Below are 25,193 nucleotides of genomic sequence, written 5' to 3'. Positions count from 1 at the left end.
CACCTGTACACTTTTGCATTGCTGAAACAGTGTAGTTTACCATGGCAACCAGAGCACACAATAGTCTAAATCTGTAGAGATTGTTGCTGGAAGCAATGTCAGTGTTAGACTGAATAATGTGTTATTTGAATGGGTAATGTGTTATTTGAATGGATAATGTGTTTTTTGAATGGAAAATGTGTTAATTTAATGGATAATGTGTTACTGATGACTTGTGTCATCAGTGAATCATCATTACTGGAGTCTCACACAGTCTAGTACATGTCACGCTTCTCTGCTGAAAAAGTAACACAAATCATACACAAACACACACTAATACACTCTCAGTCGCACACTCCAAACAAAACAGTTTTCTGATGGGAGTGATATCACTGTTCACTACCATAATTTTCTGATGTCATGTGTAAAAGGACCCAGGATACGTTTGAAGTTGTTCAGAGTAGTACATTATCTATTGGTTGAGGCTGTCTTCTACAGTGATTATGGTGATATTACAGTGGCGACGAAGGTACTAAGTAGAAGAATCCACAACACTGAAATGCGTTTTCAAACTTTCATTAGTAAAACTATGCCGGTGTACGTGTTTTCGCGGCAAATAAACAAAGGAAAAGCCAGCACAGCGAACCTGATTCTGATTACATGCTTGCATTGAAGAAATTACCAAGCACCTGTGAGTTCAGACCGTTTCTGAGTGATGCACTGAGCGATCAGTTTGTCTGTGGTCTCTCAGGGGAAAAGTATCACAAGAGACTGTTGTCAGAAAAAGACTTAACTTTCAAAAAAGCTTGTGACATTGCTCTGGCATTGGAATTGGAAAAGCCAAAGGAAACAGTACACAAAGTCTCCAACACTGAAAATGAAAAGCGACCATACAAAAAAGGTAAAAGTTCATGGAAACTCAACAGGATGTTTCAAGAGGTGGACAATGTACTGAGAGGAAACAGCATTGCTGTCGATGTGGCAAAGACAATCATCAGCCAAATGACTGTTACTACTGCTCTGAAACCTGTCACAAATGCGGAAAAATGGGACACTTAAAAAGAATGTGTAAATGCAAACAAAAAAGGGACAAAACACATGGTCACAGACACAAGAACACAGGATCACTCTGCTGATTGTGATGATGTACGACTGGACTTGTTCACAGTCTACACTGCACAAGGTAGTACGGATGGTATTTTTGTGAAGGTGGATTTGTCTGGGATACCAGTGAACATGCAAGTGGATATAGGAGCTTCTGTGTCACCAGAATTGCTATATGCAGGACAACTGCAGAATTGCCCTTTGAAACGTAAAGTGTCCTGTCCTGTATGCTTTAAGGGAAGCAGTTGATAAAGAGCTTGAACGACTACAGAAAAACAGAATTATCTCACCTGTAAAAAGGAGTGAATGGGCAGCACCCTTGGTAGTCGTACCAAAACGAGATAAAGAAGTGAGATTGTGCGAAGATTACAAAGTGACGGTGAATAGATGCATACTTCCAGAGGAGTATCCCCACCCTAATGTAGAAGATCTATTCACTACACTGGCTAGTTTTTAGTAAACTACACTTGTCCTTTGACTACCAACAGCTAACACTTGATCCTGAGTCGGAGCAGTATCTGACTATCAGCACTCACAAGGGCCTGTTTAGGTACCATCGTCTGGCTTATGGAGTTTCCACGACTCCCACTGTGTTTCAACACACAATGGACCAGATACTGCATGGCATGGAGAAGGTTGTGTGCTTCTTAGATGATATTCTAGTGTCAGCACCTACCAAAGAAAAACTCCTGGAAATACTAGATGAAGTGATGGACAGACTGGAAAAGCACGGAATAAAGAGTAAACAAACAAGACTCAGTGGAGTACCTAGGGTACAAAATTGACACAAAAGGTCTTCATCCAACGGGTAACAAAATGAAAGCCATAGTAAACACACCAGCGCCACAGAACGTGAGTTAAGGTCATTTTTGGGATTGCTAAACAACTATGGGAAGTTTGTGGCAAATCAATCCACACTATTACTATTTAGTAATCAGTCTCATAAAATTACCTACGAAATGGCGGAAGTTTAGACGGTGTCAAATTAACCCAATTTGATATAAATTTAATTTAAGGTCCCCAGTACTTGTGGTCAACTCCCATAGCCCAATTTGTTTGATTAACAAACTATAAATCCAATAACAAAATTCTGGACCATTTTTGTCTTATTTACAAATGCTTGCACACAGCATGTCAAAAATGAAAACCTAAGGTTCAAACCCTTAAATTTTTTAAATGCATTTTTTGCACATATAGATCAATGAAATAAAATGAAGTACAGTAATGTACCCGGTCAGAGAGGAGCAAATATAACAATTTGTTCTGCAATCTCAAGTGCTGGTTTGGTCCTTCACAAAAGCCAGATTGGTCCCTAACAGTGACCTCCTTCTTTTGTTTTTGAATGAACTCTACCAACAACTGGTTCCAGATGTAGAAAAGGAACAGGTGGGAGGAAACACGAGGACATTTATGATGGGATAATGTAGCATTCTGTCATTCTCATGTCATCACGAACTGGGTTACAGACCATCCAAGAGTGATGTTCCTTTTCCTCCCGCCCATCTCGCCTTTCCTCAACCCCACTAAGGAACTTTTTTCAGTCTGGAGCTGGAAGGTGTATGATCATTGGCCCCATGATCAAATGTCCCTCCTGGTTGCAGTGGATCCTGGCATTTCAGCTGAAAAGTCTGCCCCATTACATACGTGTTACATACGTTACATACGTGTTAGCGAGCTGTCCGACAAAATGGAGCTAGAAACCGCTTTCTTTCTGTTTTTATTGTTTATTTTTACTGAAGAACTAGGCATTATCCGTCGACGCAGGACATTTTAATGTTACTAATGTGAAAAAATTCAGAATACAAAGATAAGAATATCTTTCAGAATACAAAGATACAATGATATATGGATGTGTGTGTTGGTGGTTTTTTTGTAGATTATTCTGATTTGTTTTATTAAAAAAATTATCTACATTTAAAAACGAATTCTTCGGCCCGTACACTAGACTCCGCCATGTTGCCTGTTTATTGTTCATAGAGCAATGAATCCTGGGATATTGTGGGACGCGAAGAATACTCAGATGCATCCTTTGTTTTCGGGGTTTTCAAGGCTACATTCGTCGGCCGCATAAGAAGGAGTCCACGAATTGGGACAGCCTTCGGCGCGGCGCAGTGACGTAACAGGCCTACAAATACGCACTTCGTGGGCTGCAGCCCATGAATTGAGATGCACCCACGGTCTCTGCTTTAGACACACCCTTTCTTCTGTCAAAGCAAGCTTGTTCAATGTGTTGCCAGTGGTACTGCCACCTGCTGTTTTAGCATGGTACTTACAACAGTATGTTGCCAAAAATGCACAGATAAAAAAAATGTCCAAATGAAGCAGATTACAGTAAAACTGACTAAGATGTTTCTGTAAAATGTTTCAGTAAAATATTACATGTAATTCTGTCACGTAGGGCTACGCCCCCCTCTCACCGCTGTTACTCCAATGTCTGTTCCTCGTGTTTTCTGTTATTCCGTGCTCCTAACCCCGCCTTGCTTGTTTGTTGCGGTCTTAGTCTGTTCACCACGCCCATGTCTTGATCCCTGTCAGCTGTGTCTTGTTATGTTCCTTGTATATCAGTCCTTGTTTCACCCATGTCTGTATCGATGGTTTTGTTCATGCCTGTTCTCTGTTTGGAACGTGCCTGTGAGTTTGCTGTGTTTTCCGTATTCTTCTGCCTGTTCTGTGTTTCCCTGTCGTGTTTGGTTCCCTGTCTGGATATGCCCGTGTACCTTTGTTATTCCGACTGCCCTCCCGTAATGACCCTGGACTGTTTCTCGGACTCCGATGATGGAATGCCCTTTAATAAATCTCGCTCTTCTCAGCATTTGTGTCCGCCTCCTCGCTCCGTAGCACGAGCTACGTTACATAACCATCGATCAAACAAGGACACAGCGAGAGAGCAAGACTCTGGTAAGTTCAATCGCTGTAATGAGATGTTGGCTGGTTCAATTCGGTTCTACTCTCCGGTATTACAGCGTGAACGAACCAGAGACAGGAATTCCCCTTTCTGTGGGTACAGGGGAGTATCGTCGCTGTAAAAACAAAGCGAAATCACTTTCAGTTTCTAGCTTTAGCGACGAGCTCCCTGATAAGCGCTATGTGTCTGCCCGACTCGATACACGCTACAGGGAGGAGCAACCTGTAGCGCGAGATTCGGGCAGGTGGAATGAATATGTAGACGAGCGTTGGCTTGGCTCTCGGTTGGCTTTCAAAAGCCATTGTGAGCTCCCGATACCTCAGACGAGGCGGAGTCACAATGAAAGCCACCGAGAAGCAGTTGTGTCTGTATGTTCTTCCAGGCACAGACCAGACCGGGGAAGGAGGAAGACCACGCCCCCGATTCAGAGCCCCGCCGCCACAGCGCCTGAAGAAGTCGCCTTCCCTAAGGAGCTCCTCCCTCCTCTGATCCTGTCAGCCTCTTCCCTAGAGACGCTGAGGAATTTTTGGGGGGGGGAGTAGTGGACACTCGCTGCGAGAGTGGCCGACTCCGCCCCCCGAGGACGTCAGCCCGGTGGTTCCGCCCCCCGAGGACGTCAGCCCGGTGGTTCCGCCCCCCGAGGACGTCAGCCCGGTGGTTCCGCCCCCCGAGAACGTCAGCCCGGTGGTTCCGTGCCGGTTCCTGTCCCCGCGACCCAGGATGGGTCGCCACCTGTTCCCGTTCCCGCTGCCCGCCAGCGGACCCTGCCTGTTCCCGCTGCCCGCCAGATGGCCGCGCCTGTTACCCCAGAGACTGTGCTGCCCTCTATTGGGCATGGACTTTATGTGCCCCCTGCTCTGCCCTGTACACCTATTTCGTTGCCCATGTTCCCCTTGCTCCCATGCTCCGTCCCTGGATTTGTTTTGGTTCCTGTCCCTGTGGTTGTGTCTGTTCGAGTCCGTGTTCCTGTTCCTGTGTCTGTTTCCAGTGGTGTCCTCTCTGTCTCTGTCCCCATGTCTGTTCCCCAAGTAGTGACCCGCTTTGTGCCTGTGCCTGTCTCTGTTGTTCATGGTGTCTTTGCCTCCGTGTTTTCCTCTGCCCTGTCCCCTAGCCCCACTCCCATGTCTGCTCCTGGTCCTGTCCTGTCCAGCCCTGCTCCTGTGCCTCGCCCTTGTCCTGTCCGGTCTCCATGTGTCCCCTGTCACGCCTTGTCCCAACCCAGCTCTTGGCCAGTCTCCCTGTCTCCGGTCCCTGCTATGCCCCAGGTCCCTCGTCCTGTTTTGTCTAGTCCTGTCCCTCCAGTCTGTCCTATGATGTCCTGTCCTGTGTCAGCTGTCCCTGTCCCTCGCCGTGTTCCGTGGTTCCCTGTCCTGTCCTAGTCTGGTTCCTGTCCTGTCTGCCCTTGCGTCTCCCGGAGTGGCACGCTTTGAGGGGGGGTACTGTCACGTAGGGCTACGCCCCCCTCACCCCGCTGTCACTCCAATGTCTGTTCCTCGTGTTTTCTGTTATTCCGTGCTCCTAACCCCGCCTTGCTTGTTTGTTGCCCCGGTCTCAGTCTGTTCACCACGCCCGTGTCTTGATCCCTGTCAGCTGTGTCTTGTTTTGTTCCTTGTATATCAGTCCTTGTTTCACCCATGTCTGTATCGATGGTTTTGTTCATGCCTGTTCTCTGTTTGGAATGTGCCCGTGAGTTTGCTGTGTTTTCCGTATTCTTCTGCCTGTTCTGTGTTTCCCTGTCGTGTTTGGTTCCCTGTCTGGATATGCCCGTGTACCTTTGTTATTCCGACTGCCCTCCCGTAATGACCCCGGACTGTTTCTCGGACTCCGATGATGGAATGCCCTTTAATAAATCTCGCTCTTCTCAGCATTTGTGTCCGCCCCCTCGCTCCGTAGCACGAGCTACGTTACAAATTCATGTTTCTGTATTGCCATCAAATGTTAGTGTTTTGACAGTAGTTGTGCAGTGATTGACTATGTTCATCTCAAGAATGATTGGATACTGAACAAGGTTTGCTGTGTTTTAACAAAGTTGGTGTATAAAGAGAAAACTGTTTGCGTTGTGAAGTGCAGAGTTGGTTTTTAGTTAAAAAAATGCAATTTTGAACAGGTTATAAACTATTTGGCTATTTGTATGAGGTAAATGTGTTGCTGTGTTTAGAGTTTTGAAAATGTATCTCAAGTATTGGGAAACGCATGTTAGTAGTCGTAAAAAACTGTAATAAAAACCATGTAATAGCAATAATGTTACCATGGTACCATGCATAACACCATATGAGACTGTTATACATCTTACAAAAATCTCACACTGTTATTCACTTCTACAGTGGGACCGGGAAGCACAGGAGAGCAGACGGATTGGTGAGTATGAGAGAAGCAGGACTGGGGTCAATGCAGGACTGTGGTGTTCTGTGATGTTCTGTCATGTTTTGTGGTGTTCTGTAGTGTTCTGTGAGGTTCTCTGATGTTCTGTGACATTCTGTTGTGTTCTGTGGTGTTTTGTGGTGTTCTGTGACATTCTGTAATGTTCTTTGGTGTTATTGTTTAATGTAGAGAGCACTGTAATTTGTATACTGGTCCATGAAGGACATTTTTATTTATGATAATGATTTTATGATTTTATAATTATGAGTTAAAAGTTTAGTTTATGAGTTAAATATCATGTTATTCAACCTGAGCCTTTCCCTAATTATATACTTTAATTCTTTTTATTACTTTTAACCTGTTCTCCTCAAATTGATAAAGTCGTCATCTATCAGGTAAGCCCTAGTCAGGTGGGGGAGGGAGGGATGTGTGAGTAATCTAGCGTGTGTGTTAATGTCTGTGAGGGTGTGTGTTTGTGTGTATGTGTGTGAGGGTGTGTGTATGTGTTCTTGTGTGTATGTGTGTGTTCCTGTCTTCTTAAACAGTCCTTCTTACACAGTCCCTCTATTTTTTTACATATTTGAATAAACATTTTGTGTTGCTGCATCTGCATCTGGCTCCTCCTTCAAAATGTAAATGTACAGAAGCATCATTCTATAGTGAATGAAATGCAGAAGGTTGTATAAATAGATCAGGATGTGACATCATTTCCTCTTTCATCTGGGTGGTGTTGGTGAGTGTTGTGGTGATACTGGTGAACAGGGCCACACTCCTGAACTCTCTCCTTTCTCTCTCTGATCTTACTAATGTCTCTTCAGCTCTACTGCAGCTGCTGGAGATCATGAGCTGCTGTCTGACCACAAGGGTTTTGGTTCACGTCCCTCTGCCCTGATGGTAGAAGCTTGTAGTTACCATGACTACAGGGTTGCCAACTTTTGAAGATCGCTTTGAGTGAAATTTAAACCCGGAGGAGGTGGCGAGTGTAAATTGTTGAGGGGGGGGGGGGGTTGTGGTGAGCATAAATTGTTGACGGGGGGGGATCTATCGATCGCCGGTGGTTGGCGCCAGAGCGACCTAGTAACTCATTGAATCATAGATGTGGATCAGAGGTAAATAAACTAGATTTTTTTCTGCATGAGATATCAGAAGTGTGGCGTGAGAGCATGTGAAAACGGTCAAATGCGTGTGTCTCACGCTCAGTGCGTGAGAGTTGGCAACCCTGTGACTACCACACAGTCTGGGTGTGTCAGTGAAGCTGTTCCCATTGTACATACAGGCCCATTATGACAGGTACAGCAGTAGGAATGATGGGGTAACAGTAGGAGCCCCTTTACCCCCCAGTCTGGACACAACTGCCCCCACTGCCCCTGCAGTAGCTCCACCCCTGGCTGCCTCCATCAATCCTTTATTCTGTTAGAGGTTCAGTTTATCAGGGAATCAGCTCAACTCACACACCAGAGTGTCATGGACCTACACTCAGAAACTACAGTCTCACACACACAGTACAAACCAGAGTAACACACAGGAGGATGATTTAATCTGTTTATTTACACCTGTTTATTACACCCACATTACCACAGAGCTGTGTGATTTATCACAGGTTTAATAAACCCACATTACCACAGAGCTGTGTGATTTATTTCAGGTTTAATATCACTCACTGTAAATCTGATCAGTCTGGACTTTTACTGTGTTTCTCAGCTGACTGTATTCTGATTGTGTGCTACCAAACACAGTACGGTGAGTCCCCGCTTAACAATGCGTCTAGTTAATGACGGACAGGAGTTACTACCGACCTTTTTTTTTTTTTTCGAGCGGTGCGCGGAGGAGCAGTGGCAGCACAGTGGAGTATTGTTGTGGAGTGTTGTTGTGGAGTGTAGTGGAGTGTTGTGTACGATAAGCTGAGGTAGCGCAGCCTCCACCGCAGCCCATCTCGGCAACGGGATCGCTCTTTCTCACGCTGTACACACACATGAGAACATTGTTAGTTTTTTTCTATACTTTATTTACAATCAAAGCGTATCTAAATCAAGAGGTTACACATAACGACGAAAACAAATACGGACTTTTCAGTCTCTAACCCCGTCGTTAAGCGGGGACTCACTGTATCAGTTTACAACAGCTACAGTCAGCAGGGTCTCCACTCTTAATAATATCAGCTCTCAAAAATCCACACTGGTCCTTCATATAACACACAGTATGACATCATGGACCCTTCACTCTCTTTAATTCACTTCCACAGGGAGACAGAAGATGGAGAGAAGAGGAGAGAATGAAAATGGAGGAATCTGCTCTGCTGACTGGTGAGGAGGAAAATAAGAACTTTTGTGCAATGTGATTTTACTTGTAACGCTGCTCGCGCAGCGGAGCGAGAGGACGGACACAATTGCTGAGATGAGCGAGATTTAATGAAAGGAATACCAAAATCAGGGTCGAGTAGGAAAGCATGGGTCAAGTCCGAAAGGGAGTCAGAACATGAAACACTGAGCGACATACTGGACACTAAGAACTGAAACACGGGAAAACGCAGAACGACTGAAGCAACAGAATATACAGGGCAACTGGGCAGCAAACGGGAAGTACTCACGAGACAGGAAGCACAAAGCACAAACCAATAGATAGACAAAACCACGGATAACTAGACTGGGGAATATCGGGACTTATATACATAGAACTGAAACAAGGAACAGGTGATAACAATGACACGGGGGCGTGGTAACAAACGAGGAATCACGGAGACAAACGAGCAGGGCGGGACAAACAGGCAAAGAACGCAGACACAAGGGAACACGGAGTGACAGCTAAGGGAGGGGGCGAGGCCATACGTGACATTACTCATAGGGGTTTTAATGACTACGGTAGTTTCAAGTGTTAATAGTGTAGTTATAACTAATGTAGTTTAAACTGTGGTTCAAACCACTGCAGTTTATATTGTTGTTATAACCACTGTAGTTACCAGCTGTAGTTATGGTGTGGTTATGAGTGCTTATAGGATTTATAGATACAGTTTTTCTCAGTCGATTTGGTACATTTCTCACATCATGGTTTACATTGGCATCACAAGTGCATTTCTCAAAATAGTGCCAACAGCAAAACTCAATGAAATACGTGCAAAAGCACATACTTCACTCAAAATTCTTTGTATTTGCCTCAAATATTTAGGTCAGTCAATTTGTCAGTGCCATCAGAATATCTAGTCTGTGTGCCATTGCCTATGAACAAGGCAGTCAAACTACTTAGTCATGTTGTCAGTGCAACTGTAAGTCACAGTCAGTGTAGACTGAATATTCTGATGGAAACTAGCTAAGCTTTTGATTTCAAGAAAGCTGCACATTCTGTGGTATATCAAATACATGTTACATACAAACTTAGGCGAAACACAAAGTTACACATTATTGTATGTGGGAGACTGATAGCAAGAAATTGGACTGGAATCAATATTGTACAGCAATATTGTTTGACTGTATTGTTTACACTGCAATTTGATTTCAATTCAGAAAAGACAGACAACTGACTGGAAAAACTGCTAAATTAAGAACTTACTCTACACATTCAAAACAACATGGGCACATACAGCCTTCTCTTGTTGAAGTGTGAAAATGGAACCTCAGCCCCCCCCCCCCCCCTCTATAAGCTATATGGTATAAAAATGCAAAAATTCAAAACAAAAAATTGAATAACGTCAGAATTTGTCAATGTGCATTACAGCAGAGAGCACATTTCTGAATTTACATACATTTTCTCTATAAAATGTTTGAACAATTGAAAACACAGTTGTTCTTCTAATATTCAGCTGCACCCAGTGACCAGCTTCAGCCATTGTAAGACCATGATGTAAAACATGGTCTACAATTGTTGCCCTTATTTGACAGTTTTGTCCCCTCAGCCTTATACCACACAGCCTTTACCCCTCTACACCACAGTCTTAGCCCTGTACACCACAGTCTTATCTCTCTACACCACACAGTCTTACTCCTCTTCTTGGCTGTTCACTCTGTACATGGCCTTATCTTTCCATTATGAGACTTTGTGATACTGCTGTTAGGGCTGACCGCAGAGTCGCTCCTCCTGTTGCCACAGGAGGGGACTCGCGAGCCAGTGCTCGCTGCCGAGCCAACACTCGTTCGTGGACCAGCACTCGCGCGCAGACCAGCATTAGTTCGCGTTAGGGTTGCCACCTAGGTTTGGGGTTTGATCGTGGTTTGAACTAACCTAGTTAAAACCGGGACATTAAATGAATTTTTTTTTTTTTTTTGCCGGGACCTAATATTAAAAGGAAGGAAAACCGGGACAGCCCGGGAAAACCGGGACGGTCACGTGAAAACCGGGACAGTCCCGTGAAAACCGGGACAGTCCCGGGAAAACCGGGACAGGTGGCTACACTAGTTCGCGTACACGTTCTCAAAACGAGTAATTAGCGACAATAACCTGCAGCCTTTCTCCACCCTATTTTAGGAGGATGTCTGCAGAGTCTCGTTGCTGAGTTGTTTGTTGCCATCACTATGCACATTCAGTCAGCCTCTTGTCACCCCTTGTTGTTATACTTACCTTATTCAGTCGTTTCCGAGTACGTTCGCTCCTTCGCAAGTTTTGGCCATTCTCAAGTTTTCCAGCCCTGTTATTTCTCTATTCAGTTTCGTTTGTTATTTTGGGAAGAGTTTTTTGTTTGCTCCCATAGTGGTCTGTGAGCCAGCTACTTCCCCTGGCGTATTCAGTTTGTTTCTTTTGTTTTGGTTTTCTCACGTCGAGTATTCCGCGATCTTTTAGTTTGTCTTTCTGTTTTGAGTTTCCTCCGTACTTCCCTTTCACTGAGTTTTTCTTTTGCACTTTTCCCGCATTCCTTTTGGCAGAGGTTTCAGTTCATTGCTTTATTTTGTGATTGGCATTTGGTTTTTTCCCGGTTCAACATTTCACAACTGCAGTGTTTAGCGTCTATAAATGTTTGCCAATTACAGTAAAGGTTCATGAGACGCACCTCTGACCTATGGTTGAGACCATTGGTTGTTCTAAACCTTCACAAATTTCCTTTCTTACTGTAACTGAATGTTCACCTGCAAAAAATTTAATCAAATTAGGATAAATTACAAAAATGTAACAAAAATCTAAACAAAAAAATAAATGTAAAATGATGCCTTAGAGATTATGACAACATGTTCGGGACTTTTGCATATAATGACCTATATTATGACCTAAAGACAATGTTTTGGAGGGTAAGACAATTCAACTGTGATGGGCAGGGAGTGCAAAATAAAATGTAAGCAATCAGGCCAAGTCTCAGGGGAAAAGGATGGTTTAATGGAGAAAGTGCGCAAACCAAAAACCTGTGACATACTCCGAATTAAATATACAATGACCAGCGGTCAACTGGTAGAAAGACAAGACATATATAGATAAACAAATGACCCTCAGGTGAGACGGATCGCAGGCTCCACCCACCTGAGGGACGAACACAACACAACAACAACAACGACAACTGCCACTGTAGACAGAGGCAACCAGTAGGGGGCCCGCTGTACCGTGACATCAACAGACAATCTGTACAGCACATTTTCATAAACATGACATAAGCAATTGATAATGTAAAAAACAACAGACAATTGTCCATGTCCATTTGCAAAATGTACAAAAGCATTTGCAAAAGAAATGACAAGGAGACAAGGAGATGTGGAGATTGAATGAACAGTTTTGAGAATTTCAATTCTGATCTGAGAAATGAACCAAATGGTCTGAGAAAACCTGTAATACAGGGGGTAATGTGATGAATAGATGGGGTTCTAGAGATAATACAGGGGTAATGTAGTAAATAGATGGGGTTCTACTGATCATACGGGGGTAATGTGATGAATAAATGGGGTTCTAGAGAAATTATGGGGTAATGTGGTGAAAAGATGGGTTCTAGAGATAATATGGGTAATATGGTGAATAGATGGGGTTCTAGAGATAATATGGGAGTAATATGGTGAATAGATGAGATTCTAGGGATAGTATTCTAGAGATAAATCCTTGTAAGACCAGTTTTCCTAAAGAGAAGCTCCAGCTGGCACCCTGTGTTTTTACGCTGACGTAGGTGAGATGAGAACCAAGGAGCTGAATGAATGAGACAGTGTGGGTTTTTAATGGAGCAATTGAATCAAGTAAAGAATGAAATCCAGTATTATAATGATGGTTATAGTGAACCAAATCATCAGTAGTAGCAGAAAGATGTGGAAGTGCAGTTGTGCGGAGTTACACCAGAACAGCAGACCAAATCCAAAGTATATCCATTAGAGCATTTTGGAAAATTACAGTTTTTTTACAACTGCTAACATGCGTTTCCCAATACTTGTGATACATTTTCAAAACTCTAAACACAGCAACACATTTATCTCATACAAATATTCAAATAGTTAATATCCTGTTCAAAAGCACATTTTCTTAACTAAATACCAACTCTGCATTTCACAACGCAAACAAAAGTTTTCTCTTTATACACCAACTTTGTTAAAACACAGCAAACCTTGTTCAGTATCTAATCATTCTTTCAAACACTAGCACAGATTCTCTACTCGAGATGAACATAGTCAATCACTGCACAAGCACTGTAAAAAAAACAAACATTTGATGGCAATACAGAAATAGTATTAAATGTAATATTTTACTCTCTCCCAACAAACAACACATTTTACAGTAACATCTGTTTCCTTAGTCAGTTCATTTTTACTGTATTCCGCTTCATTTGGACTTTTTATTTCAAATGTACATTTTTGGCAACATACTATCTACACAATGAGTGATATTTACTGTTAGGTACTATATGGAACGTAGATTAGACAAAAAAGTCAGTAACAGTTTTGCAGTAAAGGTTATTTTACTGTACTAGGGACATTACTGTAAATTGTGGCCTAACCCAAAAAATTATTACCATAATTGTAAACATAATTAGCCATGGTCCCATATGTGTAAAAATACACATATACAAAAAAAGCCACACAAGGGTAAAAAAAACAGGAAACAAAACTGAAAATTCTTGTTAGGTGTAATGTAAACGGTCTTCAGCAGTTGACCACATGTTTTCATCCACATCACATCTGATGCTGATCCTTGCCATGCACCTGGGATAGAAAAGCTTGGTATGCCTTATTCACCCCTGGCAGTCTTCAGCTGAAATGTCTCTGCAGCCGGGATCTATTGCATCCAGGAGGAACATTTGGTCATGGGGCCAAGTAATAGCTTTTCAGCTGCCTTTGTTTTTGCAGAACTTTGCATTTTATACAATATTTAAGGTTTTGAACCTTAGGTTTTTATTTTTGACATGCTGTGTACAAGCAATTGTAAATAAGAAAAAAATGATCCAGAATTTTGTTATAGGATAACCTTGTGTGTATAGAAAATGTAAGCATTATAGAAACATGTAAAATGACTGCATTTTGTGCAAAAACAACATGAATTGTACTAATTGTATAGCCACTGAAGACTGATGTTGTGTTCACTGTGTTTAGAGTTTTGAAAATGTGACTACAGATTAGACAAATGCACTTTAGCAGTCGTAAAAAACGAATTATATTGTTGCAATCCAAAACTGTACAAGCACAATGTAAAATCCTTAGTAGTAATGTAATTTACATTGTCCATATGTATACTGAACTCACCAAGCAAAATAACAATAGGAAAATGTGAACAGAAAAATGTAAGAAATGCTGAAAAAATTAGCATGTACTCACACACATTAATATAATCAGTTATACTAACAACAGACTTAAATCTACACTTGGAAATAGTGTTATTTTAGAAGAACAAGTCCATGGAGTCTAATGTTCCTGGCGTTGGTCCTCAGAGAGAGTCAGAGAGTATCTCCACATCTCCGCCACTGGAGGGAACAGTGCTTAGAGCTTTACTCACAGGGGGATTAGGGTTCTTGCCTTGATCTGGGTAATCCAGGCATAATCCCCAAGTGAGTGAGGGATGGGAGGGTCTTTACCTGGACACCAGTGTTTTACAGTCTTCACAGTGATGACCCTTGTTCAGTAGCAGGAGATGCAGATGTTTCTGAGATTCAGTCTTTCCAGATGTTTTTCTCTTTTGTAATGACAAATATCTTCTGCACAGGAATAAGTTATGATGTATTAAATAAGACTATTAGGATGTATTAAGACTGTATTATTACTTAGGTTTTAAAATTTAACATACTGATGAATTGATAATCTTAATAAATCTCCCATGTCTGTATCATTATTTCAGAGTTTAAAGAGGAGAGGTTTCCTGGACCTGCTCTGAAAAACTTAATGACCTTAATGGAAGGATGGAAATCACAGGAGGATCAGCTAAAGACTGAACTGGAGCAAACAGACAAACAAACACCCAGTAAAGGAGAATTAGAGGAAGAAGAAATTACACAAGAGGAGAGAGAGAGCATCAGTCAGATCAGAGTGAAGATGAGAGAGATGGAGGAAAGAATAGTGAGAGAAAGAGTGGAGATGAGACAAAGAGAAGAGCAGGAGATGAGAGACGAAGTGAGCGCTGTAGTGGAAGCTCTGAGGAGCTCAGCAGAACCAGTGGAGAAACTGAAAGAAAGGATTAAAAAGCATAAAAAACTAAAATATAGATGTGAGAAAAAGTTATCAGTGGACAGAGATGATGAGAAGAGGAGAGAACTGGAGAGAGAAGATCAGCAGATGAAGGAGGCAGAACAGGAGCTGAAAAGGATGCAGGAGGAGAGGAGAAACATGGTGAAGAACCTCAGACTGGAGATAGAGAACAGAGAGAAGAGTACAACTACAGTAATAGAGACAGACAGACAGCTGATCAGAAACCTGCAATTACCGAAGAACAGAGAGGTGGAAACCAGTAAAAACCAACTGGAGACACTGGGAAAGGAACTACAGGAGAAGAGCAGCCAACTCCAGGAGATGATGATCCTACTGGAACAACAGAAAACTGAACTGGCAGTAAAGAACAAACAGCTTGAAGAGAAAGACAAGCAGGTTGAGGAGAAAGACAGACCTCTAGATGAGAGAAGCAGACAGCTGCAGGAGAGGACAGACCCAGACCCACCAGTCCCACCAGTTACGAGAAGACACGGCAAAAGTTTGTCAAACAGTGAGTAATTTGGTATTTTCAAAAAATGAGGCTTGTTATTGTAAATGTAAATATGAAATGTGCCATATTTTGTCAATTGTGATTTTTACACCGCAATCAAAATTTGTCCTCCACTTTTAACCCATCTGTGCAGTTAGAACACACACACACACACACTAGTGATTACTAGGGGGCTGTGGATCACACGTGCCCAGAGCGGTGGGCAGCCCTAGCCCTGCGCCCGGGGAGCAGTTGGGGTTAGGTACCTTGCTCAAGGGCACCTCAGTCATGGCCTCAGGTCTGGGAATCGAACCCACGACCTTCCGATCACAAGAACAGTTCCCTACCACCAGACCATGACTGCCCCAAAAAGTAGTGGAAATTAGAGTTCTATCACCTTGATCAAGAAACACACAGTCTAAGTGAAGTCGATCAGAGACAATGAAAACCACTAACTTGCCACAGAAAGAGACATGTGATACTGCAGAAGGTCAGGCAGAACTTCCTTGCGCTGTAACAAAGGCCCTCTTATACACACAGGACAGAGAGCTGGAACTGAAAACCTAACATAGATGTTTTTGTAATGTTGAGTGCTGAGGGAAGGACGAGGCACGAGTCTGACCTTGTACAGGCTAACGTCACTTTTATTTCAACACAAAGTAGCACGGACAGCGCACGTATAACACACATATGTGAGGGGGACTCACCTCCTCCCCGTAACGCTTGGTGGGAGCCGAGCACAAGAATGGAGGAGGGCTAACATCTTCTTCCTCACCCTCGCCGCAATACTCGGTGACCTCCGGGTACACGGACGTAGGGGAGCCTTCCGCCTCTTCCTTTCCTCCTTGGTGGGGGCCGAATATACGGACAGAGGGGAGCTCTCCTCTTCTTCTGAGCCCTCCTCCTCCTCCTCGAACTCGCTCTCCGGAGTCTTGTCGTCTTCCCCTCTACTATAAAGCTCCACGGAGCAGACTCTCAGCGGCGAGGGGTCTCTGGAGGAAGGGGAGGTGTCGATCTCGCCATATCCGCCACACATCCTGGCACATCCTGGCACAGGTGTTCAGCCAACGTCTCATCCTGAGTAGCCTGCGCCTGACGAGGCGCATCTCTTCGAGGCTCGTGGGGTTCTCGCGGCGGGGGGCATGGGAAGAAGCATGGTGGTGCCTGCTGGGCCTCTTCCCCTTCTTGGTGCAGGTCGTGTAACCTGGCATACTGTATTCGACTCGTCTTTCTGTAACGCTGATCGCTGAGGGAAGGACGAAGCACGAGTCTGACCTTGTACAGGCTAACGTCACTTTTATTTCAACACAAAGTAGCGCGGACAGCGCACGTATAACACTTACACATAACAGACCACATAAGCCCCAAGTGATCACGAGACGAGCCACAGGTGAGACTGATGAACACACTCAGACACAACCACGCCTACGAAGATCCACAGATGCAGACGTCTAGACATAGACGACATAAACACACACCCGAAGGGGAGGGGTCAGGGGCTGTAGCGTGACAGTTTTATTAATTCAAATAAAGTGTAATACTATTTGAAAAGTTTCATTAGCACATTCAACATGATAAGCCTTAGAAGCAACTGAAGAATAACATCTGCTACTGTAACGGACGGACAAGGCGGTAGTGACGCAAACGCAAGATTTGAATATTTGATAATAAACCCAGCTCAGTACAAATCAAGGGGAGAGGAATAGGCAAAAATCAGACTCTAAGGACAGGATTATACCAACACAAGTACAAAAGACAGGGAACAACGTGACCACTTAGGACATGTAAGAACAGGTACGACAGAAAATATAAAGGACAATTGTAGGGCAACTAAACATATCAACAAACAATTCACACTATGGGGAATATCAGAATACACGGGAAACAGGCAGAACTAATAACATGGATGATAGAGAAACTACGAGACATAGGCGAAAAGGCAAACCAGAATTAAATACACTGGAGAGAGAGTGTGAGGAATAAAACACTTACAGGGAAAGACTTACAAAACTATTGAGGAAATAGCAAGGGTGAAACACAACCAACTAAACACAACATAGAGAGAGCACTAGACACGACGGGGAATAAATACACAGAAACACCAGGAATAAACGAGACACAGGTGAGTAAAGATAACAGGGGCGTGACAGACAAAGGGAAACTATGGAAACGGCGAAAACAGGTGGGGCTCGGGAAGATGTGACTTAGTCCATACTACAGACCCTAACCTAGTGAGTATTGAGGCCAAATACAAGTTATCCTTTCAAAATAGTTCCTCATAGTCTTTCACAGATTATTTTAATAATGCTCATGTGTTACTCTGCCTTCTGAATAACCTGAACTCAATTCTGGCTGGTTCTGCGGTATTATAGTGAGTGGAGAGACATCAGGCTCAGCAGCTCCACCCAGGAAGAGTAACAGTATGGAAGAATCTCCAAACAGTACGGGATTAATAGAGTTACAAATAGAATCTTGAGGATTTATTAACACCCAGGTCGCAGTAAAAAAAATCTGTGTAAAATGCTTTATTCATTTCCAGTGAGTGGAGAATCCTCCAGGTCAGATTCTCCAGTACAGGAACCCGTACTGGACCAACAGAACACCGATCTGGCAGAAAAGAACAAACAGCTTGAAGAGATAGACCAGGAGATTGAGGAGAAAGACAGACTTCTAGAGGAAAGAAGCAGGCAGCTGCAGGAGAGGACAGACCCAGACCCACCAGTCCCAGTCAGGAGAAGATACAGCAATGGTTTGGAGTTGCCAAAAAGTAAATAATTTCTTATTAAATCAGCGGTTTAAAGGTATCACAACAAGGATAAATTTTAAGCAATAAATTAATGTACAAAATAACAGATTAGCTCCATGATATCAGTGATCTGTTAACTCCAGACTCAGCAGCTATACACAGGAGGACAGAGTTTGCCAAATCCTCCAAACAAGTCATTAACACTAGAAGCGCCAAAGCTCCGGTCATTTGACCGCTGTGACGTCTACTAGAAGCGCCGCCTCTGGTCGACCTAATTATACCTAGAAGCGCCGAGCACCGGTCACTTGACCGCAGCAGCACAAAAAATAATAATATCTTTGCACTGGATCCAATTTCAGAACCCTCCTTTCATGACTTTTCCCAGAATTGTCCTTTTAATAAACTAGTATTTTTACATTGTTAAAAGAAACCCTGCACATGCTAGTTTCAATCGATTTCGCTCGTATCTCTGTAATATTGTCGTCGTCGCCTACACTTCAAGACTGTGATTCTCTTTTCTGCCAGCGGGTGTCGCAAAGATTCGTATGTCATTTAATATTTAGTATAACTAAATAAAGATCAATAGTTTTCAAAACTAAATTATTCAAAGTTCAAACTGATTATTGTGTAAAGACAAAACGGAATTCGTCCGTTGAACGAAAGTGAAAGTGTTTCACTTTCCAAAGTCTTAAAATATATACTTTATTTATTAATATTATTTAATATATACTATATATAAGTTTACATCAATGGTTTTCAAACCGTGAGAGCGTCTTGCTTTGCCTAATAAATGCTTTAGTAGTTTGCAGGAATTCTGCGAATGGTAATTAGCCTACTTATCAAGTCAATATCTCAAATAAATGATCTCTCGGGTATAATCCCTCTTCGCCAGGGCTAGCTGTTAGATACATACATTATGTATGGCTGCTTTTGACACACTGGCATTACAAAAGAATTAAGCAGAATGCAAGTTACGTATGTAAATGCATACCTTTGCGAGCGAAACTGAGATGATGGCATGGGCGGTGCTGTTATGAATACTTTATTCACAATAGCATTCATGAGGCAACGTGAGCTATAAATTCGTCGGGACGCGGCTACACAGTTTGAGTGAAAACTCTGCTTGGGCGATCGAACAGCAACACAGTTTGCTTGAAAGCTCGGTTTTGGCGTTTGAACAGCAACATAGTTTGCGTGACTCCTCGGTTTGGGCGTTTGAACAGCAACACAGTTTGCTTGAAAGCTCGGTTTGGGCGATCGAACAGCAACACAGTTTGCTTGAAAGCTCGGTTTTGGCGTTTGAACAGCAACATAGTTTGCGTGACTCCTCGGTTTGGGCGTTTGAACAGCAACACAGTTTGCTTGAAAGCTCGGTTTGGGTGATCGAACAGCAACACAGTTTGCTTGAAAGCTCGGTTTGGGTGATCGAATTTTACCTGAAGCTCCTTGCCCGCCCTCAAAAAGAAAACAATGCCAAGTCGGCAGATGTTCAGGGAACAAAACGTATGACATCTGCCAGACATGTAAGCGACTGGTCTGTGGCAAATGTGCAAAGACTGCACCTAAGCTGTGTTTTGAATGTGAAGCTGACACACAAATCAAAACAAAGGGAACTTAATTTGAGGTGGTGAACGAAACTTATGCAATATACGCTAAAGAGAGACGGGATGCATCCGTTGTTGGCCTGTAGCTGTGTTCTACAACCTCCAAAACCTGGCTGTAATTAATAAATATTGTTCAAACAGTGCATGAACATTAACCACAGCGGTGGAGGTTTATTCTCAAGTTCACAATTCACTACATAAATGTAACCTAATTTGAGGTGGGGAACGAAACTTATTCAATATACGCTAAAGAGAGACGGGATGCACCCGTTGTTGGCCTGTAGCTGTGTTCTACAACCTCCAAAACCTGGCTGTAATTAATAAATATTGTTCAAACAGTGCATGAACATTAACCACAGCGGCGGAGGTTTATTCTCAAGTTCACAATTCACTACATAAATGGAACTTAATTTGAGGTGGGGAACGAAACTTATGCAATATACGATACATGTAAATCACCGAATGGTGATAACGCTTGGTGATAACACGGTCGTTAGGACGTGGGATCACACATCGGCTATTCACCGATCAAACACCTCATTTGAAACGGCAACACAATACGGCAAGATAAAAAAGTGAACATTAGAGAGGACAGAGGCAACTATATTCGTGAAGCCATCCGTATCATTTTAATAATTTTGCGTTTTGTTACGCAAAGGTACATAGCCTACCTTTTATAATGATATTTTTGTAATTATTTTGCCTATTTATGCTTTTTGTTCTTTGTCTAACACAAAACATTATAGACATTTATTTGTAGATTTGTTATGTTCACCATAGCCTACAATTCACTAACATACACAACTTTTAGACATTAAAACTTGAAATGGCGTAACATTGAACAAAGTATACAAACAAACTTGCTTTAGCTCGGTCTACGGGCTTCACTTTGCTACTCTGAGTATCGAACAAGCTTTTTGTGGATGTGGGGGTGGAAGGCTGCAGCGCAGTCTGTTTCATTAGCAAGACAAAAGACGTGAACGCTTCACAGTGGGGGTGCGGGCCAGTGGGTTAGTGGTGTGGCGAACGTACATGATAATATAGTGACATATATGCCAACAGAATAACACACAGACAAATAAGCAAACTATTACACTAACCAAGCAAACTATTACACTAACCAAGAAACAAAACTGAAACTATATTTTGCATTTACGTTTTCGCACAAACCAGGAAATGCAATATGAAACTAAACAAAACTGACAATGGGAAAGCTACTGAGAACGAGGTCACAAGGCACTGATTCTAAAAGGTTTAGTCACATTAATTTGTTAACATATTGACGTTACGTGCAAATGTCACCATTACGAATATTTTGTTTGGGCGGCTCATTCTTCCTTTTGTGCAAAACGCCATCTAGCGTTAATTATGTGTCAGTACCAGCTCCCCTGTGTAAAGACTCAGCGGTCTTTTGACCGCCCGAGGCGCGCTTTAAGTAGGTGAAAACAACACGGCGCTAGTAGGAGGTGGTGAAATCGGTCAGATGACCGGCCCTCCGCGCTTCTAGGTATAAGTATGTAAATGAGGCGCGGCGCTTCTAGTGTTAATAATAGTTCATATAGTGTCTGTACTATTCCTCTGAAAAGTACAATGACCAAAATGCTGAGAAATATTTAATTGAATTATTCATTCTTGTTCTTTTACAGTGAGTGGAGAATCCTCCAGTCCAGACTCTCCAGTGCCGGTTCCTGTACCAGAACTCAGGCTGGTGCTGCTGGGGAGGACTGGGTCTGGGAAGAGTGCAGCAGGAAACACCATCCTGGGCAGAGAGGAGAGGAGCCAGGCTGCCACATCTACACTCCCCCAGCAGAGTGAGAGCAGACAGGGGGAGGTGGCTGGGAGGAAGGTGACTGTGGTGGACACTCCTGACTGGTTCTGCCCTGAACTCTCTCTGGAGGAGGTGAGACAGGACGTGGGACTCTGTGTCCGTCTGTCTGCACCAGGACCCCACGCCTTCCTCCTAGTCATACCATTGAAGCAGCCTGCAGGAGAGGAAAGAGGGATGCTGGAGAAAATGGAGGAGATGTTTGGAGAGAGATGTTGGAGGAACACCATGATCCTCTTCACTGTTACTGAGAAAGAGCAAAATCCTGAACAGTTCATTCAGTCAGGAAGCCAAGAGGTCCAGACACTTGTGGAGAAATGTGGGAACAGGTTTCACTGTCTCAACATTAAGGAGAGTGGAGATGGATCTCAGATCTCAGAGCTGCTGGAGAAGATAGAGAAGATGGTGGAAGGAAACAAAGAGAGATTCTACAGCAGTGAGATTTATCTAGAGACAGAATCTCTGATTAGAGAGATGGAGAGGAAAATCCTCAAGGAAAGAAAAGAGAAAAAAGCAAATGAAGAAAGAGAAATGAAAGAGAAACTGGAAAAAGAGATGCAAGACTCTCTGAAAAAGATAGAGGGAGTGATACAAGGACATGAAGGAGATATCAGACAACTTAATGATCGAACAACTGAACTGGAGAAAAAGATGAAAGAAGAAAAGAACGAAGAAATAAAGAGAGAACTGAAACGAGACCTTGACAGAGAGATAGACCAACGGATAGAAATGGAAGAAAAGGTGAAGAAACTGAAAGAGAAACGAGAGATGGAGAGAAGAGGAATGGAGGAGAGACACAGACAGGAGATGGAGGAGATCATGGAGAGGTATGAAGGAGAGGCCAGGGTGGAGGCAGAGAGGAACCTCATGAAGATAATCCTGCCTGAACTCCAGAGAAACATTTTGGTCTCAAAGTCCAAGATGCAGGAGGAGTTTAACAGGCAGATGGAGGAGAAGGACAGAGAACTGGAGACACTGAGACAGAGACTCTCAGAGCTCAGAGAGACTCACTCATTGCCTGAGGAGGTTTATGAGAGAACCAGGAAGACCAGCTCAGAGAAACCAGTTCCACCAGCAGAACGGGGATTCTTTCAGAAGGTTAGAGACTGGTTCCACTAAAGACAGGAGAGTACAGAATGCTCTCCTTTGTTTAGTACAGACTAAACAAAGTCACACACATACACACACTTAAACTAATGATACACACACACACTAAATACACACACACAAAAACACAGACACTGCAAAGGATTTTCTATATATATATACACAGCACAAAAAATAAAGGGAACACTCAAATAACACATCCTAGATCTGAATGAATGAAATATTCTCATTGAATACTTTGTTCTGTACAAAGTTGAATTTGCTGACAACAAAATCACACAAAAATCATCAATGGAAATCAAATTTATTAACCAATGGAGGCCTGGATTTGGAGCCACACACAAAATTAAAGTGGAAAAACACACTACAGGCTGATCCAACTTTGATGTAATGTCCTTAAAACAAGTCAAAATGAGGCTCAGTATTGTGTGTGGCCTCCACGTACCTGTATGACCTCCCTACAACGTCTGGGCATGCTCCTGATGAGGTGGCGGATGGTCTCCTGAGGGATCTACTCCCAGACCTGGACTAAAGCATCCGCCAACTCCTGGACAGTCTGTGGTGCAACGTGACGTTGGTGGATGGAGCGAGACATGATGTCCCAGATGTACTCAATCGGATTCAGGTCTGGGGAACGGGCGGGCCAGTCCATAGCTTCAATGCCTTCATCTTGCAGGAACTGCTGACACACTCCAGCCACATGAGGTCTAGCATTGTCCTGCATTACGAGGAACCCAGGGCCAACCGCACCAGCATATGGTCTCACAAGGGGTCTGAGGATCTCATCTCGGTACCTAATGGCAGTCAGGCTACCTCTGGTGAGCACATGGAGGGCTGTGCGGCCCTCCAAAGAAATGCCACCCCACACCATTTCTGATCCACTGCCAAACACAACACAACAACACAAACAGACAACACAAAAAGAAAATAGAAACCCTAACCGTAACACCGGTCATGCTGAAGGATGTTGCAGGCAGCAGATCGCTCTCAACGGCGTCTCCAGACTCTGTCACGTTTGTCACATGTGCTCAGTGTGAACCTGCTTTCATCTGTGAAGAGCACAAGGTGCCAGTGGCGAATTTGCCAATCCTGGTGTTTTCTGGCAAATGTCAAACGTCCTGCACGGTGTTGGGCTGTGAGCACAACCCCCATCTGTGGACGTCGGGCCATCATACCATCCTCATGGAGTTGGTTTCTAACCATTTGTGCAGACACATGCGCATTTGTGGCCTGCTGGAGGTCATTTTGCAGGGCTCTGGCAGTGCTCCTCCTGTTCCTTCTTGCACAAAGGCGGAGGTAGCGGTCCTGCTGCTGGGTTGTTGCCCTCCTACGGCCTCCTCCACGTCTCCTGGTGTACTGGCCTGTCTCCTGGTAGCGCCTCCAGCCTCTGGACACTACGCTGACAGACACAGCAAACCTTCTTGCCACAGCTCGCATTGATGTGCCATCCTGGATGAGCTGCACTACCTGAGCCACTTGTGTGGGTTGTAGAGTCCGTCTCATGCTACCACGAGTGTGAAAGGACCACCAACATTCAAAAGTGACCAAAACATCAGCCAGAAAGCATAGGTACTGAGAAGTGGTCTGTGGTCCCCACCTGCAGAACCACTCCTTTATAGGGGGGGTCTTGCTAATTGCCTCTCATTTCTACATGTTGTCTATTCCATTTGCACAACAGCAGGTGAAATTGATTCACAATTAGTGTTGCTTCCTAACTGAACAGGTTGGTTTCACAGAAGTGTGGTTGACTTGGAGTTATACTGTGTTGTTTAAGGGTTCCCTTTAATTTTTTAGCAGTACATATATATATATATATATATATATAACTGCTGCTCCTAAAAGAAGAGCAGAAAGTGTACCTAAGACACACAGCACAAATGACTGTGATGTATGTGTATGTGTGTGTGTGTGTGTTTATGTAAGTGCAACATAGGATAAATGTACGAAATGTACTTACTCCAGCAAGCCAAAAGGCTCAATCCCCGTCAGGCCAGGTGGTCGCTTTTCTTTGAGCGCTTCGAGTTTACCCTCTCCTATCGCCCAGGGACTAAAAACGTTAAGCCCGATGCTCTCTCTTGTCAATGGGAGACACCCCCCGACTCCACCGAGCCCGGTACGGTCATTCCCGCCTCCAAAATCGTTGCGCCCATTCAATGGGAGGTCGAGACCGCCGTTAAACGGGCGTTAGCAGCCGATCCTGGCCCAGGTGGTGAGCCATCGGGTCGTCTCTTTGTCCACCCTAACCTGCGAAAGAAGGTCATGGAATGGGGTCACAACTCACCCTTTGCTGTGCATCCTGGCTCTCGTCGTACGGCGGAACTTATTCGTAGACGGTTTTGGTGGCCGGGGATTGATAAGGACGTTAGCGACTTCGTTTCGACCTGTGTCACGTGCGTACAAAACAAAACGACACACTCTAAGCCCTCGGGTCTTCTTCGCCCCCTGCCAATTCCATCCAGGCCCTGGACTCACGCCTCATTAGACTTCGTTACGGGGTTGCCACCCTCC

At 43.7% G+C, this 25,193-nt stretch overlaps 1 protein-coding gene across 3 annotated transcripts in view; it reads left to right on the top strand.

Moving 5' to 3' along the window:
* The window catches only part of LOC143518384 (uncharacterized), a 37,085-nt gene extending 12,631 nt beyond the window's left edge, over nucleotides 1-24,454 (top strand). For 2 of the 3 annotated variants that reach the window (XM_077010840.1, XM_077010841.1), the window contains 5 exons: nucleotides 6,313-6,346; nucleotides 6,731-6,744; nucleotides 8,592-8,652; nucleotides 14,567-15,424; nucleotides 21,400-24,454. In XM_077010840.1, coding sequence (XP_076866955.1) covers nucleotides 6,313-6,346; nucleotides 6,731-6,744; nucleotides 8,592-8,652; nucleotides 14,567-15,424; nucleotides 21,400-22,697 — 2,265 coding nt within the window. In that variant the 3' untranslated portion in view covers nucleotides 22,698-24,454. The remainder of the gene's footprint in view (nucleotides 1-6,312; nucleotides 6,347-6,730; nucleotides 6,745-8,591; nucleotides 8,653-14,566; nucleotides 15,425-21,399) is intronic. The other variant, XM_077010842.1, reaches the window with a different exon arrangement.
* Nucleotides 24,455-25,193: the final 739 nt, after the last annotated feature.

Source organism: Brachyhypopomus gauderio, chromosome 7 (genome assembly GCF_052324685.1).
Source record: "Brachyhypopomus gauderio isolate BG-103 chromosome 7, BGAUD_0.2, whole genome shotgun sequence".
In the NCBI taxonomy this organism is placed as follows: domain Eukaryota; kingdom Metazoa; phylum Chordata; class Actinopteri; order Gymnotiformes; family Hypopomidae; genus Brachyhypopomus; species Brachyhypopomus gauderio.
Note: the sequence above shows the minus strand (reverse complement) of the source record. Positions and strands in the feature narration are given on the sequence as shown.